Source organism: Periplaneta americana, chromosome 15 (assembly GCF_040183065.1).
Source record: "Periplaneta americana isolate PAMFEO1 chromosome 15, P.americana_PAMFEO1_priV1, whole genome shotgun sequence".
Taxonomy (NCBI): Eukaryota; Metazoa; Arthropoda; class Insecta; order Blattodea; family Blattidae; genus Periplaneta; species Periplaneta americana.
Window position 1 is genome coordinate 7,714,355 of NC_091131.1, and position 20,118 is coordinate 7,734,472.

The window sequence follows — 20,118 nt, forward strand, 5'->3', positions numbered from 1 at the left end:
AGAAAAACAAATACTTGATGCTCAGCATTGTAATATTTTCCCTCAACCTCCAGAGGATCTACAGTCTGAATTGAAGGTTCTACTTTCAATTTCAACCAACAGATTTCACTGAAATATAAAAACAGAGTACGTGCAACATGATTATATTAAAGCACTGCAAGAAGAAATGAAATGTCGTTTACAACGCTTTTTCCGCTTAGCTATTCAATTATAAACAGATTTTATTTTTACTGCATTTACTCACATTTAAGTACTTCAGGCTCCAACAAATTTCATGCTAAGAAGTTGAAAAGTTTACTGCATATTCCGAAAAGTATGATTAACAAAACTACAGAGATTTATTTCGGATAAAGTAAACATTTTCAAAATTAACAAAAATAAAATATAGGCTACTATACAGTCACTAAACAAAATAAAAATTTTAAAATGGCTGGATTACACTTTTTCAGTTCACCCATACATTCAAAATTTAAATTATGGCTCTGCTGTTAAATTATATGTAGACTATGTCAAAGATTCTGTACAATTTTTTTTTTCAGGCCTGTAACTTATGTTTTGTGTGAACAGGTGAACTGCGTCTAGAAAAAGTATTTTATTTTTTAGTTCTACTAACTCAAAAACTATTTAACTAATACTAATGAAATTTAAGGACATTACCACTAATAGCAAGAGGTTGTTGCATGCAAAAAAAAAAAAAAAACTATACTAGTATGTCTTCTTTTATCTATCAAGATGTGATCTATCTGGTTATGTGTCAATCCATCTGGAGAGATCCAAGTATATATATATATATATATATATATATATATATATATCGCTGGCTAAATGTTACAAGGGTGTATGTAGTAATATTTCTGATATAGACATAGAATTTTGTAATATTGAGCCAGCGATATCCTTATGGGGGAATATAGTACTTTTGACAATTAAATTTTTTGATGTGGCAAAGTTGACTAACCTAACTCCACTATCATTACTAGTTAAGTGTAGGCTCTCTTTTCCAATAGTCGGTTTAAAAATATCCTCCCGTCCTACTTTATCATTGAAATCTCCCAATAAAATTTTCATGTGATATCTAGGTAACTGATCAAAAGCATTTATAACTACGATATCGCACCATTTACCCTTAAGTACTAAATACGATAACCTATCACTGATAAATTCGACCTCTTTTACTGCTGATTTTATTCTTTTATGAATAAATAATCCTGTTCCTAATTGGTGATTATCGTTTCCTTCCCCATAATACAACAAGTAACCTATTTGTGTTATGCCGTTCCCATCTACCCTAACCTCCTGTACTCCCACAAAGTCTATTCTATATCTAGCTAGTTCTTTTGCTACTAATGTTATCCCTCCTTTCTATATAGAGTCTCCAGCTTCTAAAAAGTAGAAAATAAAATGTTCATACATTTCATCCCGTAAATGGGTTCTAAATTTCGCAGATGCTGTCTCTCACCAGGGGAAGGTGTGGTGTATAGAAATGATGTTTTAATAAAAGTCACACCAAATTGTACACTAAGACAAAGGTACACAAGATCAATCAGGTTTTCAGAACATTACTTAAACTGTTTTACAACAATTTTTTCGCACGGTAAAATACGAAAACACTCTTCTTTTAATCACTGATTTATAGTACTATCATGGTTCACTATAGCTTAGCTCTTAAAACAGTTATGTCACCTTATTGCAAGACAACCCATCAGTTGCAACTGTTTTCCCAACGCCAAACAGATAGCTATATATAGACCAACTCACGAAAGGGCCCTTGTTCGGATTTTTGGGTTGTTTTTAATTTAACGTTTCATACATTTCATACAATCATGATATTGGTAATTATATCTTTTTGAACTTGCGCTATGCTGAACCAAATCCGTTTATATGACTATAAACGAAGGCATTATAGTCCAATCACGAGACAAATTCCTGACCAACTTCGACCACTTCCAGGAATAAAAAAAGAACTTAAAACAGCGCCTCCATGACTGCCAGTTACGTGCAGCTTGTTTGCAGTCAGCATGGTCGAACGGATAGCGATGTAGAGTAGCTTATGAGAGGACACCGGCTCGAATCTCCGCAATCTCCTTTTCTCCTGTTATTATTTTCTATGGTAATTATGTTGTAAGCATCGGCCAAACCGCCATTTTCCCGCAATAGAAGTCAATGGAACATACTTTTCCGTTAGAGTGTAAAGAGGGTGATAAAATGGCAATCATAAGAAAACATTGACCATTTACATAAGGGCACTGAGTCCACACCTGTGGAGTAACGGTCAGCGCGTCTGGCTGCGAAACCAGATGGCCCGGGTTCGATTCCCGGTCGGCGCAAGTTACCTGGTTGAGGTTTTTTCCGGGGTTTTCCCTCAACCCAATATTCATATTCATATTTATTGTCATCAAACGTCTTTCCGGTAGTGGTTTCCCTCACATTTCTGCATACGGTCCACCACTACCTTGCTTACATTCCATCATATATCCTTTATATTTCTCTTTTCATCTATGTCTCCCCTAGTCTGCCAATTATCTAAAGTTTAACCCTGCTTCTGTCTATCTCTTCATCCATCCTTTCTGATGTACAGTATTTACAACTCTTAACCTTCTTTCTCTTCCCTCAATCTAATTTCCAAATACTATGCAATACTGTCCACCTTACTCTTATACAGTAACATTCGCGTCTACATCTATTCCTCCATCTCTACTACTATCATTGTCATCTTTCGTTACTGTTATCCCTACTTTTATGTTAGTGTTAAAACCTTTTTATCTCTGACTAGTATACACTAATATTTCTACTATCTCATCTACTTTAACATATTATATTATTTGTCTCAATTATTATTGCAATGTTCTAATGTTTGTGATACCTCCTTGCAATTTCTTGTTCGATTCACTTATCACTTTTTCACTTTATTAGATAACTTTTACGGTACACTCTCACTACTTGCACATACTCTCTCCTACTCTTATTAGTCTCGCTACCATATTGCTTTTATTCTCTCTAATTTACTCTGTTCATCTTCTATTAACACTTCCTTACTTGTTCCTTTACATTATTCGCAGTTCCACTTCAGTCCCTCAACCCAATATAAGCAAATGCTGGGTAACTTTCGGTGTTGGACCCCGGACTCATTTCACCGGCATTATCACCTTCATATCATTCAGACGCTAAATAACCTAAGATGTTGATAAAGCGTCGTAAAATAACCTACTGAAATAAATAAAAAATAAGGGCACTGTGAAGTGATTAGGGACAAAAAATCGGATTTTCATTTTTGTCTTTATAAATCTAGAAAACTTTTCTTAACAAGTTTGTATTGCTTTTCCTCGATTTCAGTCATTTAAATGCTTGAAAATTAGTTTCAAAAGTGGCGCCACACCTACTGTCATGTTTTTGTTTTTTTGTCTTTCCTTGTAACTTGCTATTCTTCATTTCAGGTAAGTACGCCTTTCTCAGAAATTATTTTACATAGGAGACTAATTTTTTGTGCATATTCATTGTATGGAAGAGTTAATGGAATGTTAAAAAATTTTAGCTAAATTTGATTACTCATTTAATAAAAATATTCATTACATTAATAACTCACAAAATATTTCACCTCCAATGACAAGTAAGGTTTATAAAAACAAAATAAAAATTTAAACAGGTTGTGATTGGTAGTTTTTTAGAAGTGTACCTGTGTGAATCGATGTGTTCTACTATGATTTTGCACATCATGAATTAATCAAAAATATAATTATCATACACTATTTTTTTAACTTTAAACACTTTTTGTATGAAAATGCTGAACAATAAGCAGCAAAATCTTTATGATTCTAGCTCAAAATTTACTGGAGGCAGTTAATTTTAAAATTATTATATGTTACCATGAAAAAAAAACATTCATAACACTTCCCAGTGGCCTTAAAATATATGCAGGCATAAATGTTTGATATGTACAAGGTTATTCTAAAGTAAGATTCCAATTTGAAACGTCTTTATCTTCTGAACATATTAACAGTTTGGCTAGATACTATTATGCTTTAGAGGGATTGTGTTTTGTTTCGACATTCATTTCGTTGCTATGGTACTGTCACGCTTTTATAAACATATGTGGTTAAGAATACAGACGAGTTCATATTGGCCTCGTTCAGTGCTATTACGAATGCAATAGACAATATTCCGATGCATTTAGAATATTTCGAACGTTACATGGATTGAGAGATGGACCCTGATTTCGATTTGTAAAATCATTTCACAAGCTGAATAACAAATTTGAGGAAACTGGTGCACTCTATATAAATACCAACTTCACGATATCAGTGTTACGGGATTGATGTTTGGAGCAAGAGGAACGATACCCAACTTCTCTTCTCAATTCTGTAAGACCCTAGGACTGCACAAATCTTTTCTGAATGAACTGGCCCTCCTCATAATTAGAGAGTCAGTCAAACTCTTACGAAACCACGTATATGGACTCTAATTCAGTGTATGGAAAAAACTGACGCACCATTACCATTTTTCTTTTTCCTTCTTAGCTTTCATTGATTCTTTACTTGAATTTTTTTTTTTTCTGTAAACTGCCATTGTTTGTTTGTGTATTTGTTTGCCTTTTTCTTACTCTTTTAGATCTCATCACCTATTTGTTCTTGTATTGTTTTGTATGCTTTGTCTAATGGCAGCCTCTAATTTGAGGAAGCTCTGATAAATAAAAAATAAAAAAACTTAACCACAATTATGTATACTAATCTTACAGTTACCGTAGCAACGAAATGTATACCGAAAAAGAAATCCCTCTAAAGCATAATAGCACAGTTTAATATATAGTCACGAAGCTCTATACGTAGTAAATATGCATACATGGATAGTTGCTAACCACTAGGATCGCTAATATCGCCTCATTACAGCCAATGCAAAATAGAACCGGCACAGTCATTTGTTCCTAGCACCCTCAAAACTCAAGCTTCGTGACTGTATATACTAGACTATGATAATAGTATATATAATGGAACGAAATTCTTAAATTGCACAGAAGATACAGCCATCTTAAACTGGGAACTTACTTTAGAATAAACCAATATGTGCCCTGGACCTCTATTGCAGGAATGACCTGGCCAATCTTACTACATAATTATTGCTGAATAACTTTCTATCTTATCGTAATATTTAATTCCACACACGTTTAGACACTTTACACTTCTAGAGAGGTTTCCTACCAGAGCAACTATCAACCGCAATTCAACCTGCAGTTGCTAATTAATACAGAAATGCGAACAATCTCACTCTCAACTCAACTGCGGTTTCAGTTGATAGCAAATAAAGGTTTCCCACTAGAGCAACTATCAACCGTAATTCAACCTTACTTACTTACAAATGGCTTTTAAGGAACCCGAAGGTTCATTGCCGCCCTCACATAAGCCCGCCATCGGTCCCTATCCTGTGCAAGATTAATCCAGTCCCTATCATCATATCCCACCTCCCCCAAATCCATTTTAATATTATCCTCCCATCTACGTCTCGGCCTCCCTAAAGGTCTTTTTCCCTCCGGTCTCCCAACTAACACTCTATATGCATTTCTGGATTCGCCCATAAGTGCTACATGCCCTGCCCATCTCAAACGTCTGGATTTTAAGTTCCTAATTATGTCAGGTGAAGAATACAATGCGTGCAGTTCTGTGTTGTGTAACCTCCATTCTCCTGTAACTTCATCCCTCTTAGCCCCAAATATTTTCCTAAGCACCTTATTCTCAAACACCCTTAACCTCTGTTCCTCTCTCAGAGTGAGAGTCCAAGTTTCACAACCATACAGAACAACCGGTAATATAACTGTTTTATAAATTCTAACTTTCAGATTTTTGGACAGCAGACTGGATGATAAGAGCTTCTCAACCGAATAATAACACACATTTCCCATATTTATTCTGCGTTTAATTTCCTCCCGAGTGTCATTTATATTTGTTACTGTTGCTCCAAGATATTTGAATTTTTCCACTGGGAACTTACTTTAGAATAAACTAATATGTGCCCTGGACCTCTATTGCGGGAATGACCTGGCCAATCATACTACATAATTATTGCTGAATAACTTTCTACCTTATCGTGATATTTAATTCCACATACGTTTAGACACTTTTCACTCCTAGAGAGGTTTCCCACTAGAGCAACTATCAACCGCAATTCAACCTGCAGTTGCTAATTAATACAGAAATGCGAACAAGATCGTTCTCACTATTTCAATCTCAACTCAACTGCGGTTTCAGTTGATAGCAACCAGGTATGTTGTGTTTTTTGGTGACTGCAGTTGACAGCTGCTGTTTGTATTGTACACAAGCTGAAGATGCAGTCAACATGAATCTCCAACGTAAAGTTGCAACTACAACTCGATTTTGATTCAGTTGGGAAACCTCCCTCACGCCAACATGCGAGGCCCATAGCCCAGGTGTTTGTTAAACCAACGCGACTCTTCGCCGCAGAAGCTGCAGCAAGCATGCCTGTACTCACCGCCGAGTGTCCGCCGCGGACGAGGCACAGGAGCACCAGCGTCAGGGGCACCGCAGTCCGCCGCAGCCGCCTCATGCTTGAGCCAGCGCGCGGCGCGGTCCCAGCGCTCCATGCTGGAGGCTCCTCCCCCCCTCCGCGCCCTCGCCTCGCCCGTCCCGGGCCGGTCCGCCGGCTGGAATCCGCTCCGCTCCGCTCTGCAGCCAGTGCCGAGGAAGCTGCGGCGGACGAGTGAGTGCTTGCGATGGGAGTGTGAGCCGTCGCTGCTGCTCCAGAGGACCGCTGTCTGCGATGGGAGCCCTGCGGTACGTCGCCTGTGTGCCTGCCTGTTGTGTGTTCTCGCAGTTTACAGCAGTGACGGCAATCAGTGCGTTGTGTTGTGTTGTGTTGCAGGTTGCTGGCGTCCGTCGCGTGGTTCACGACCTGCACCTCTGCGGTGAGTACCTGCCCACCCGCCCGACTACACTCCGCCCGCAGCTCTTTGCATTTAGGAAGTAGCTAACAGCAGCTCCGCAGGATCTAACTTCTATTAAATCCATACAGCAGCTCTTCCAAGTTACCGCTTCGCAAAACCTGATGTTGATTAGATTTAGGATGTAGTAAACAGCTCTTCAAAGTTACCGCTCCGCAGAAACTATACTAACGTAGGATATATTAAAACGTCAGATCCTCCAACTTTCCATACGCAGGATCCACTGCTGAGTAGATTCAGAATGAAACAAACATGAATTTTCTCCAAGTTTCCATACGCAGGATCTAAAGCTGACGAGAGTTCAGATATAACAATCAGCAGCTCTTTCAACTGTTCATACGTAGCATCTAAAGCTGGCTAGATATAAGATGCAGTAAACATCATACTTCAAAGTGTTAATCTAATGCCGATTAGTTTTAGGATGTAATAACTAACATCAGCTCTTCCAAGTTACCGCTTCGCAAAATCTGATGTTGATTAGATTTAGGATGTAGCAAACAGCTCTTCAAAGTTACCGCTCCGCAGAAACTAAACTAACGTCAGATCCTCCAACTTTCCATACGCAGGATCCACTGCTGAGTAGATTCAGAATGGAACAAACATGAATTTTCTTCAAGTTTCCATACGCAGGATCTAAAGCTGACGAGAGTTCAGAGATAACAATCAGCATCTCTTTCAACTGTTCATACGTAGCATCTAAAGCTGGCTAGATATAGGCTGCAGTAAACATCATACTTCAATAATGCTGATTAGTTTTAGGATGTAGTAGCTAACATCAGCTCTTCCAAGTTACCGCTTCGCAAAATCTAATGTTGATTAGATGTAGTAAACAGCTCTTCAAAGTTACTAACGTAGGATATATTAAAACGTCAGATCCTCCAACTTTTCATACGCAGGATCCACTGCTGAGTAGATTCAGAATGGAACAAACATGAATTTTCTCAAAGTTTCCATACGCAAGATCTAAAGCTGATGAGAATTCAGAGATAACAATCAGCATCTCTTTCAAATGTTCATAAGTAGGATCTAAAGCTGGCTAGATATAGGATGCAGTAAACATCACACTTCAAAGTGTTAACCTAATGCTGATTAGTTTTAGGATGTAGTAGCTAACATCAGCTCTTCCAAGTTCCCATACGTAGGATCTACTGCTGAGTAAATTTGCAATGTAGCAAACAAACTTCGGTTCTTATAAATTCCCATACACAGGACCTAATGCTCATCAGTTGTAGATGTAGCAATCCGCATCTCTTCCAAGTTCCATATGCAGGATCCAATATTGATCAGATTTAAGATGTAACAATCAGCAGCTCTTATCAAGTTTTCATACACAGGATCTAATTCTGATCAGATTTCGGACGTAGCAGTCAGTAGCTCTTCCAAGTTTTCATATGCAGGATCTAATGCCGATCAGATTTCGGACGTAGCAATCAGTAGCTCTTCCAAGTTTTCATATGCAGGATCTAATACTGATCAGATTTAAAATGTAACAATCAGTAGCTCTGATTACGTTTTCACAAATAGGATCTAATTCTGATCAGATTTCAGACGCAGCAATCAGTAGCTCTTCCAAGTTTCTAAACGCAGGATCTAATAGCCTGACTGATTACATGTAAGATGTAGCAATCAGCAGCTCTTCGAAGCTTTCATATAGAATCGAATACTGATTAGATTTACGATGAAGTAGCAATCAGCAACTTTTCCAACTTTCATACGTAACGGCTAATGCTGACTGGATTTAGGATGTAGCAATGAGCTGCTCTTCGAAGCTTTCACATACAGGATCCAATGCTGATTATATTTACGATGAAGTAGAATCAGCAACATCTAATGCTGACTGGATTTAGGATGTAGCAATCAGCAACTCTTCATGATTGAATTTAGGATGTAGCAATAAACAGCTCTTCGAAGCTTTCAGATGCAAGATCCAATCCTGATTAGATTCACAGACCTAATGCTGATTAGATTTCACGTGTAGCAATCAACAGTTCTTTCAACTTTTCATACGTAGGATCTAATGCTGATTGGATTTAAGATACAACAAACATCCGATCTTCCACTTCGCACGACGCAAAAAATCTCCTTCACAGGATTTAATATTATAGGTTTAGGGTAACTTCTAAGTCCCTTCTAATGGTAACGCGTTCCTGACGTCCATACTGCTGCACTCGCAGCTGCGTGAGCTAGGCCCGCCCGTAGCGAAAGGCCGTCATTCATTCATCACCAGAACGACCGCTCCAGAGATAGTCCGCGCTGTAAACTGCGGGAAGACACATTTGTTACCTTGTTGTTACATCACTCTGTATTCAGGGCATTTATCTTCATAAGGGAAGAAAAATGTGAAGTGTTACGCAATTGCGCCTAACGATGCGGTGACAAGCTGCTAATGTCATAACAGCGATTCAACTCTTTAATATGTTTTAATGTGATGCATACAGTTCGTTACGAGGAAAGATGTGCGCAGCAACGAAGTCTTAAAATCCATCTAACAATGCGGAGAACGATTGAATTCTTTAGTATCAAAATCGGCTCTTAAAAGAGTGAAACTTGTGTACAGAACCAGAGACGAACAGAGACTGGAGGCTGCACAGATCAGATTTTTGGGAACGCCCTCGGGATTTACTAGGATGAATATCAACGATATTCGGGCTTATCAACGATATTCGTACTTTCCAAAAACATCTAAACAGCCTGTAGAATGTAATACTGTACAACTTCACCAGGAAAAAGGCTAGGATACCTCGAAAAAATGAATCCAAGTAGCATACCGAACGACCACGACAAAGATGTAAAGACCAGACACAGGAATAAATCGTTGTTGTTGTTGTTGACGATGACGATGATGATGATATATAAAGTTCGTTACTATGAAACATATGCACAGCAACGGATTCTTGTAAATTCATTAGTTAAATTAACGAAACAAGTTGCTGTCGTAACAGCGATTCAACTGTTTTACTATTATAGCAATTCAATTGTCTAGTATTAATTAATGCGATAATCTGGTCCGTGGCTCAGTGGTTAGCCTCTCTGCCTTCCATACTACCGACCGGGGTTCGATCTCCGTCCGGACCGTGAAGGAATTTGTAATGGACAAAGCGGGCGCTAAGGGTTTCTCTCACGAATCTTCCATTTCTCCTAATCATTATCATTCCACAACCACCCTCACTCTGCGACGTCCCGAGCCAGGTCTCCAGGACAAATAAAAAATGGATGAAAGTAGTACACATTTGTGTTCAATAAAAACTATAATTATTAATTAATGTGATGCACACAGCTAGTTACTAGGGAAGATGTGCATAGCAACGGATTCTTATGCAAGTCCATCTAACAATGCGGAACAAGTTGCTGTCGCTATAACAGCGATTCAACTGTTTAGTATTAATTAATGTGATGCACACAGTCCGTTACTAGGGAAGATGTGCATAGCAACGGATTCTTATGCAAGTCCATCTAACAATTCGGGACAAGTTGCTGTCGTTATAACAGCGATTCAACTGTTTAGTATTAATTAATGTGATGCACACAGTTCGTTACTAGGGAAGATGTGCATAGCAACGGATTCTTATGCAAGTCCATCTAACAATTCGGGACAAGTTGCTATCGCTATAATAGCGATTCAGCTGTTTAGTATTGCACACCGTTATTATTATTATTATTATTATTATTATTATTATTATTATTATTATTATTATTACTTACCCAACAATGTTATACCAGTTACATGTTTTGCATGTTCAACTTGTTGCAGAGATACTGGTGGACCAATATTGACTTGCGTGGTCCCGCCCTAATTGCATGTTTACCCGACCATTGGTTGAAAAGTGTCCCTCCCAGCGACAGTTGTCCCTGCGCACATCTCACCCTTATCGCTCCCGCCCACCTGCGTGATAAACGAGCTGCTCGACTGATGTGAGATTTTAAAAAAGTGCGTGCTGATAAAACAGCTACGAAAAGACAATCATAGCGTCACGGTGCTTCTGTACAACTAAACAGATCGGTTACATTAGTATCTTTTTATAACAATCATCCACTTTGACATAACAATGACTATAGTTTGAAATCCATGGGGTACGGGTTCGAGTCTCGGTAGATGTGCAGATGTATTCCCTTCCCACGCAGAACGGACGTGTTCCTATGTTGTCTGAGAAGTGGCCATACTCAACGCTAATCTCGTGACCAAAGACCCTTACTGGAAAATATCTGGAGTTGTTTACGGGAGAAAATGAGTGAAACTTTATTATATAGGTTTTCGTGACGGAAAATAGACATTTTAAAGTAATTTCTTCATACTTTTATTTTTACTGCATTTACTCACATTAAAATACTACAGGCTCCAACAAATTCATGCCAACAAGTTGAAATATTTACTGCATGTTCTGAAAATTGTAATTAACAAAACTACATAGCTTTATTATTTTTTTTTTTTGATAAAGTAAATATTTTCAAAATTATATATATATATATATATATATATATATATATATATATATATATATATATATATATACACACACACATACATACTATCCGGTTACTAAAAGAATTAAACTTCTTTAAGTTGAATGGTTTAAATTTTTTTCGGTCACTCATACATCAAAATTCAAATTATGGCTCTGCTGTTAAATTATATACCTACGTGTCAAAGATGCTGCAATTTTTTTTCACGTCTATAATTTATATTTTGTGCGGGCAGATACATTTTGAAAAGTCAACTGATGCAACTTGGGGTCATTAATACTATTAATGAGAGGTTGTCGTATACAAAATATCAAGTCTCTAACTAAAACTGTAGACAACAGAAATTTCACCCAATTTATTCCTTAAAAACGTCTCTACTTTGGGGACGCACTGGTGTTAAACAATCCTCTCCTTGAAAATAAATTCGTCCCCTGCAAGGCAAAGTATCCTAAGCATCGCTTTTACCGAAAATGAGTTGTGGTGCTTAGAATAAATAGCCCAGCACTGTGCATCGACTGTAAAAGTTCCTCAAGCTCCAACAATTTTTTTTCCTCTGATAATTTGGTTTAAATTTTGACTGTCGTATTCACCACCATGTTGTATAAGTAATGTAACTGCCTTTCCTGCAAAGTTATCAAAATGATGCTTACGTTACTCTGCCTTGCTGGGGACGATATGATGACGATACTGTATGATGCTTTTCTAACATTAATTACAATCCCAAAATTCCTGATTTTGTTTACATTTAGCTGTTTTAACATATATTTTTTAATAATACATTAAATGGCGATCTTACTCGTGTTAATTATGTAAGCATGTGCGGCTTACAGCTGTTTCGGTGCTACTTGACACCATCCTCAGAGTCTTCTGTGTCTCGGCGCCATCTTAACTTCGCTGCCTGTTGTGTGGGTGCGTTCATATGATGAAGAGTGTGTCAAATAGTGTGTGTGTTCTGAAATTGATCTGTGTGTTGAGAATTTGATTAGGGTGTGTTTTAGTGTGTCTGTATATTTCATATTGTTCTAGTGTGTTGAGGACAGAAGGCTCTGAGGATGGTGTCAAGTAACACCGAAACAGCTGTAAGCCGCACATGCTTACATAATTAACACGAGTAAGATCGCCATTTAATCAATTATTTATACTCAAGTGTTAAAATTAGTGTACGAAAGATTCAACATGGAATATTTTTTATCATCAAACGGATCTGCTATTTCACTATCGTGTCAGGAAATAAACACAATGTTGTGGAGCCACTATCTTGGAATAGAGGGCATGCCATTCATAATTTATTCAAAACATCAGTATCTACACGTTTCAAAATGGTGGACTTGGAACACTTGATATGTGGCGTAATGCAGAGACGTTCGTTATACAATTGTGACCCTGGGAGCGATAGTGGCATAACTAACTTCCTTATCTGGAAAGAGATTTAGCTTACTTAATTATTTGGAATGACAGATCTGTCCTTTACTCTAGCTAATGAGGAAGATTGCAATGTGAAATCATGTTCACGTCTACACAACAGCGACACTAGTAGCCTAATATTACATCAAATCGAAATTTTTTTTATTTTAAATGTTGATTAAATAACGTTATTACTTTATTCTAAAGACTGAACATCAACGAAACGAAACTCCAAAATCTGAATACTGAGGATTAATGCATTACGTCATTCACCCATTGCAGTAAGTTGTCTTACTTATACAGCAGTGTTTTAATTTTACTTGTACTTTATTAAGCAATGTAACATTTTACAGGAAAAAAAAAACTTCAGCAATAATGGAATTTGTCAAATCACAAAAAAATAAATAAATAAATAAAATAAATTTAACACCTATATTCTTGTGAGTAACAATAAAAAAAATGTGGTACCTATTAGTGTAGCCCATTTTCGGTTTTTCCCTTTCTGAATTATCTAATGTTCCTTCAAATGGAACGACGGAAATCGCAGTGAGAAAAGTTTTTTTCCTGTAAAATGTTACATTGCTTAATAAAGTACAAGTAAAATTAAAACACTGCTGTATAAGTAAGACAACTTACTGCAATGGGTGAATGACGTAATGCATTGATCCTCAGTATTCAGATTTCGGAGTTTCGTTTCGTTGATGTTCAATCTTTAGAATAAAGTAATAACGTTATTTAATCAACATTTAAAATTAAAAAAAAAATCGATTTGATGTAATATTAGGCTACTAGTGTCGCTATTGTGTAGAAGTGAACATGATTTCACATTGCGATCTTTGTCAGTAGCTAGAGTAAAGGACAGATCTGTCATTCTAAATAATTACTGTAGGACAGAATGATGTTGATGTCTAACGTGGAGAAACGGAAGAACCTCGAGAAAAAACCCACCTACGACCTTGTCCGCCACAATTGTAGGGCTGATCGGAACTCGAACCAGGACGCCTGCGTAATAGGTCGAAGGTCTGACCACAGGGCATGGTGACAACCGACAACAAACTTGACAAGTTAACAAATGACCCTGTAGCTTTGCATAGCCGTAGGATGACATGCGAAAACATTTTAAACATCACAACTGGTTAAGTGGAGGCCAGTCTGAGGTTAACAATGCAAACGTATCTGAGTGCACTCAGTGTTTATTTTCGTAACATTGGTTAGCTCTTGTAAGCTTACACTCTATCTGTTTTCTTTTCTTTTTATACTAAGTTTAGAGGGAGTTTACAATATACGTAACAACCAATAATTCAGATGAAGCACATAATTACATTGTATATACTTGTACATCTACATGGTATATATTCAATAAAGAAATAAATTAAGGACTGATATTTAATGAGATAAATGAGTTTTAAAATTACAATAACAACGCCATCTAAGGCGCTGTACTGAAATAAAAAAATGACTTCGTCTATACGGGGCCTTGGACAACAATAATCGAAAGCTATTAAACATAGCCTACAGATAATGTTTCTGTTTTTGTATGAAGTAATATCGGAAGCTAATTAATTGTTTACTTATTATTTCACCATTGGAAAGTGTAGTTTCTCTAGATGGACATAATTCTACAATGTTATTACAGTAACATAGCAAGTAATATAAAGTATACACATTAAAACTAAATGATATGTCAATCTTCATTAAACTATGGTTGCATGTAATAACAATTAAGAAACATGTTAAAGGAATTGTCATTGCACCAAATGAGTGCTCTCTGGACCAAAATGACCGCATTTTAATTATTTAAATACAATTTAAAATAAGTAACACATTAAACGATTTATCCTTCTATCAAACACGAATGTTCCCTGGATCAAACGTCCTATTTTAATTATGTAATTACTTTATATTTATTTCTAACAGGTGCAGCGGAGCACACGGGTACGGCTAGTATTCAATAAAGAAATAAATTCTACCATAGATAAATTGCAATACATTTATTCCATTCTCAATTATTATGTTCATATTCCTCTTTTCATTAAGGGCCAGTTCCTTAAAAATCTACACATCACAAAAACATCCAATCGTCAGCATAAACGTGCAGGGTGCCTATGAATCCCCTGTCACATTCTATTCACGAATATCGTCATTGAGATACCAAAAGTGTAGCTATTTGTAGTTAATTAGGTATAAGTCCCCGATAAATTCCTCTCCTTTCAGATGTTTATCAAATGTTTCACCCACCCATAAGAAATGTATTTAAATCGAGCGGTCATTTCTCTTAACAATAAGTTTTAAGGGGAGGCAGAGGTGAATATTTCAAAATCCACAAAATTTATCCGATTTGTTTGAAATTGATCATGGATACTAAGTATGTTATTAGTAATGGACATACCAAGTTTCAACTTTCTAAGTACAATAGTTCTGTAAATATTAATAATTTTATAAAACTTTATATCGTTTGATATAATATGCTCCATGCACCATATTGTAAGAAATTTTCAATATTTCTTTTTATTTATATGTTCAGAGAAGGTATATAAATAATGATAAGTATTAGTTTATTATGGGAATAATATAGTAATACAGTTATCTTGGTTTTAATTTCATACTTTTAAAGAGCATAAAACCAAAAACTAACATCGGAATATGAAAATAAAGATAATAAAAATGGAAAAAACCAAATTTTCATTTTTTCTTCAGTTTTGTTCGAAAATTTCACCTCTGCCTCCCCTTAAGAGGACGCCTATGTAATTTTTAAAAACTCTACAATTTTCAATAAAAATCACGAATTTTAAACTACATAAACATTACTACAATACTATCATCTGTAGGCCTATCTAATTAATAGGTCTAATAGTTTTGAAATTATAATTTTTAAGTATATTTCATATTGACGTCTTACTAAAAAGGCTTTTTGCGACGAAGTTTTCAAAATTTTTAGTTCCTATTTCCTAAAACCTTGACAATAGCTCAGTCTGAATAGAGGGTCACAATACAGTTTTGAATTTCATGAATTCACCATTGCAGCATATTTTAATCTAAGTACAATATGAATGAACCTCAAAGTAATTTAATATTTCACACAAATTCTAATAAAATTTTATTTATCAACATTTGATTGACCTCTGTGAGAAGTTTCAGACCAATCTGACAATAACTGTTGTGCAAGGAGCTTTGTTTTATTTAATAAACTGCTTAAAATGTTAAAGTCGAAAAAACATTTCTCTGAACTCACTCACGCAACGTATGTTTGGCCACTTTTGATTATACGAGATGGTACCTTATAACGGTGAAGGTTTTGAATTAGAACGGGGTTCGTCGGTATAGCCACAGGTAGCATTTTCTAACTCTTGCAACTTATTTTTCTTTATTGCAATATAGGCTGTAAAAGTCACTTGACAGAATTTGAAGGGCTCTCAAATAGGAAATGAAACTAGTAGGTTCAAATATAATTCTATGGTGTTCGGGTAAAGGGAATTAAGTCATTTTTTGTGCAAATGGAGTTTTGTTCCCCGGCGGAATACACAAGTTAAATTCTACAGGAAAAAAAAAAGGTTAGGTAAAGATAACCCCGTAACATGCCATGGAGGCACTTGAGGGGCATGGAGGTAGACCCCCCCCCCCCATGCTTTCCATGACCTCGGCACTAGAATGAGGTGGTGTGGCCGGTACCACGCTCTGACCGCTTTTTACCCTCGTGAAAGATCCGGTACTCAATTTTATAGGAGGCTGAGTGAACCTCGGGCCGTTCTGAAAGTTTGGCAAAGAGAAAAAAATCCTGTCACCACCTGGGATGGAACCCCGAACCTTCCAGTCCGTACCCAACTGCTTTACCAACTGAGCTACCCAAGTGGTGTACAAAAAACAAAAGAATACTAGCATTTGATGTGTTTTATTAATGTAGAAAATTATTTGTAATAAGGGTCCGATGTTTAATTTTCATTTAACTCGAAACTCATTTTTATGACTTATCTCCTTTCATCCAAATATTATAGAATTACGGACATAAAACAATAAAAGTGGATTTTTTTTTTTAATTTTTCACCATTATTTCACCATAGTTTTCCCCTAAAATAATTGGAAGTCCGAAGTATAAATAATTCTACATCTGCTCTGTTCTTTCACTGCAAACCCAGCTTCCTCCAATCTTTCCTATTTTCTGCCTTCCTCTTTGTCTCCGCATATGATCCATATATTTTAATATTATCTATAAACTGATATCTTCTTCTGCACCGAACTTTTCTCTCGCTCACCATTAAAATATTCCATTCCCTACTTAAAATGTTGATTTAATTGAAGATCGAACAGACTTATAGTACTGTACACTAACCAATACAACCCTTATTTCTTTAGCTGTGTACTGGACAATTGAACGATAAGACATCGGCGAGAAATCTGATTGCACACCGGACATTTCCATAGTATTAAAATGTACAGTACATTGTGATTGTGGTTTAATTGAAGCACAACTCTAACCACTAACCAGAACTGTCTTCCTTCTGTTCGATCCTTGGTCAGTCATTGTTTATGTTTACTCTTACCAGTGACATTCAAACAGTCGGTAAAGTAGTCAGTTATTAGACAGAGCTAACGCAATATTTGCAATACAAAACATAGTTGGTTCCCATAAAAAAAGAAAGCTGCCTCTATTATCTTGAAAATTATTTCTTGTACTAAAAATGCATTACGTGTATCAGATGTAAATTAACTTTTAAATGTCGGTTTGTGCATATCTGAAATATTTCACATGCTATTGGATATGAAAGAGTTAAGTGGGCCATTCTGTATATACAGACTTCCCTTATGTATAGAAATGGACTCGTTCACATTATTGAATTTTTCGCGTGGCTAACAAGAAAAACAGGCTTCGGCACGAATTGGAGTCACGTGGTTATCATGGTCTAGTCATGGCCATCTTGACAATCGCCTAATATAAATACACGTTCAAAGTTCTAAAAAACAAAGGAATTGCTATATTAAACTCATGTTAAACGTGCATTTATGGCCTAGATCTAATACCAGGTATGTGATTTTTCCAAAATTTACAGGTAAGACTTAAAACTGTTTATTACTTATACATTCTATCTATTTGAATCCTTAAAAAGCACATTAATCAGTAAGAAAGTTTTAAGTTTCTCCTTAAAAATTTGGAAAAATCATATACGTGGTATTAGACGTAAGCCATCGATGTATAAAATTGTTCAATGCTGGCCATGTTATGACTAAGAATGTGAAGTCTTTCTCCTTAGCCACGATTTGTCGCATATGACGTAAGGATTTAAATGGCGCCTGAAGTCGAATGACTAAAGTCCAATTTACGCTCCAACAAATCCTCTAATATCTCTATTAATAAAGGTCGATTAATTATACAGGGTGATTCAAAACCTCTGCGACAAACTCTGAGGGGTGATAGATCTAACAATAAGAAACCCTTTTTGTTAAACAAGGTGTCTTTTGACGTGTCGTTTCGAAGTTACCGTTGAAAATGTTTTTGCGCTGGCATATGTTAATGTATGCGAATGTGTGCACCCCTGTTTGTTTGTTGAGATGTTTGTAAGAGACGAGAAGGGTTGTTGTTTGTTTACGTTTAATATTCAATATCTTTCCCTTTCAGTTCAGTCTAATCATCAGTTGAGAAGTCCGCACCTGTGGAGTAACGGTCAGCGCGTCTGGCCGCGAAACCAGGTGGCCCGGGTTCGAATCCCGGTCGGGGCAAGTTACTTGGATGAGGTTTTTTCCGGGATTTTCCCTCAACGCTAACTTTTGGTTCTGGACCCCGGATTCATTTCACCGGCATTATCACCTTCACTTAATTCAGACGCTAAATAACCTGAGATGTTGATACAGCATCGTAAAATAACCCAATAACAAAAAAATAAATCAATTGAGAATGGATGTCTACACTTTTCCCGAGTTAGCCGACTTGGTAATGTGTTATGGGGAGGCTCGCGAAAACGGATGAAGAGCTCTCCACATGTACCAACAAGTTTCAAAACAGAAATCACCCTCACCACACAATGTTTCCTCGACTTTATCAGCGCCTTCGAGACGATGGGTCTCTTCGTCCCGGGTGCATTGGTGGAAGATCGCATACACATCCATTCTCAATTGATGATTACACTTAACTGAAAGTAAAATGTATTGAACATTAAACGTAAACAAACAACAACAACAACCACCCTTCTCGTCTCTTACAAACATCTCAACAAACAAACAGGGGTGCACACATTCGCATACATTGACATTTGTCCTCGGCCTCACTTCATTTCACCCCTTTGGCCTGATTACCTGGTTGGGTTTTTCCGAGGTTTTCCCCAACCAAAAGGCAAATGCCGGGTAATCTTTTGGCGAATCCTCGGACCTCACCTCATCTCACTACATCTCGCCAAAATATTGTAAAAAAAATTGTAGAAAATTACATAATTGTAAAACTGTAAAAATTGTAAAAATTTGTAAAAATTGTAATTGTAATATTGTAAAATTTTTACTTGTTTCACATCTTAAAGCTTCATTGCTCATGTAAGATCTATGTAATATAATAAATGAAACGAAAAAAAAAAACGTACGCTCGCGCAAAAACATTTTTAACAGTAACTTCGAAACGACGCGTTAAAAGACATAGGTTGTTTAGCAAAAAGGGTTCCTTATTGTCGCAGATGTTTTGAATCACCCTGTGTATGTTACACCACAGTCTAGTATATACAGTCGCGAAGCTCAATTCGTAGTAAATATGCAAACATTAGATAGTTGCTCTCCACTAGGATCGCTAATATCGCCTCATTACAGGCAATGCAAAATAGTACCGTCACAGTCTATTGTTTCTAGCACCCTCAAAACTCAAGCTTCGTGACTGTATATAATAGACTGTGGTTACACAGAGATCTGTACCGTCACGCTCCTTAATTCGCTGCTCGCTCTATCCGAGGGACGTTCATGCTGTTTTATAAACACTGTTGGTTTTTACATTGCCAGTTACTACGACCTTTTAATTCAAGTGAAGAGCATATGAAAACCTTGATCTTTCAGCAATACGTAAAATTAAATGATAAAATAAACGCCAAGTATAGGCAGTTTATTAATGTTTCTTTTAAGAACCTACCGTCCTATACTACATTTTAAAATAAAGGCAATTAATGTCCTTCTAGTCTGCATGTAAGTTCGGAGCAAACGTCAATAAACAAGACACTCCATATAATTCAGCCACGAGATAAATACATGTCCACAAAATCATGCAATCGTGAGGTCCTTGACAGCATGTGAAACGTATTTATTGTAGGTACGAGGTGCGTTTGAAAAGTTCGTGCCCTGAT

The 20,118-nt window shown here is 36.7% G+C and overlaps 2 protein-coding genes across 3 annotated transcripts in view; one reads left to right on the forward strand and one right to left on the reverse strand.

Moving 5' to 3' along the window:
• LOC138714606 (collagen alpha-5(IV) chain-like) overlaps positions 1-6,656 on the reverse strand; it is a 291,605-nt gene extending 284,949 nt beyond the window's left edge. For both annotated transcript variants that reach the window (XM_069846628.1, XM_069846627.1), the window contains exon 1: positions 6,478-6,656. In XM_069846628.1, coding sequence (XP_069702729.1) covers positions 6,478-6,552 — 75 coding nt within the window. In that variant the 5' untranslated portion in view covers positions 6,553-6,656. The remainder of the gene's footprint in view (positions 1-6,477) is intronic.
• Positions 6,657-6,679: 23 nt separating this feature from the next.
• Positions 6,680-20,118, forward strand: part of Col4a1 (Collagen type IV alpha 1) — a 159,077-nt gene continuing 145,638 nt past the window's right edge. The window contains exons 1-2 of the mRNA XM_069846629.1: positions 6,680-6,779; positions 6,868-6,910. Of these exons, the coding sequence (XP_069702730.1) occupies positions 6,766-6,779; positions 6,868-6,910 (57 nt within the window). The 5' untranslated portion in view covers positions 6,680-6,765. The remainder of the gene's footprint in view (positions 6,780-6,867; positions 6,911-20,118) is intronic.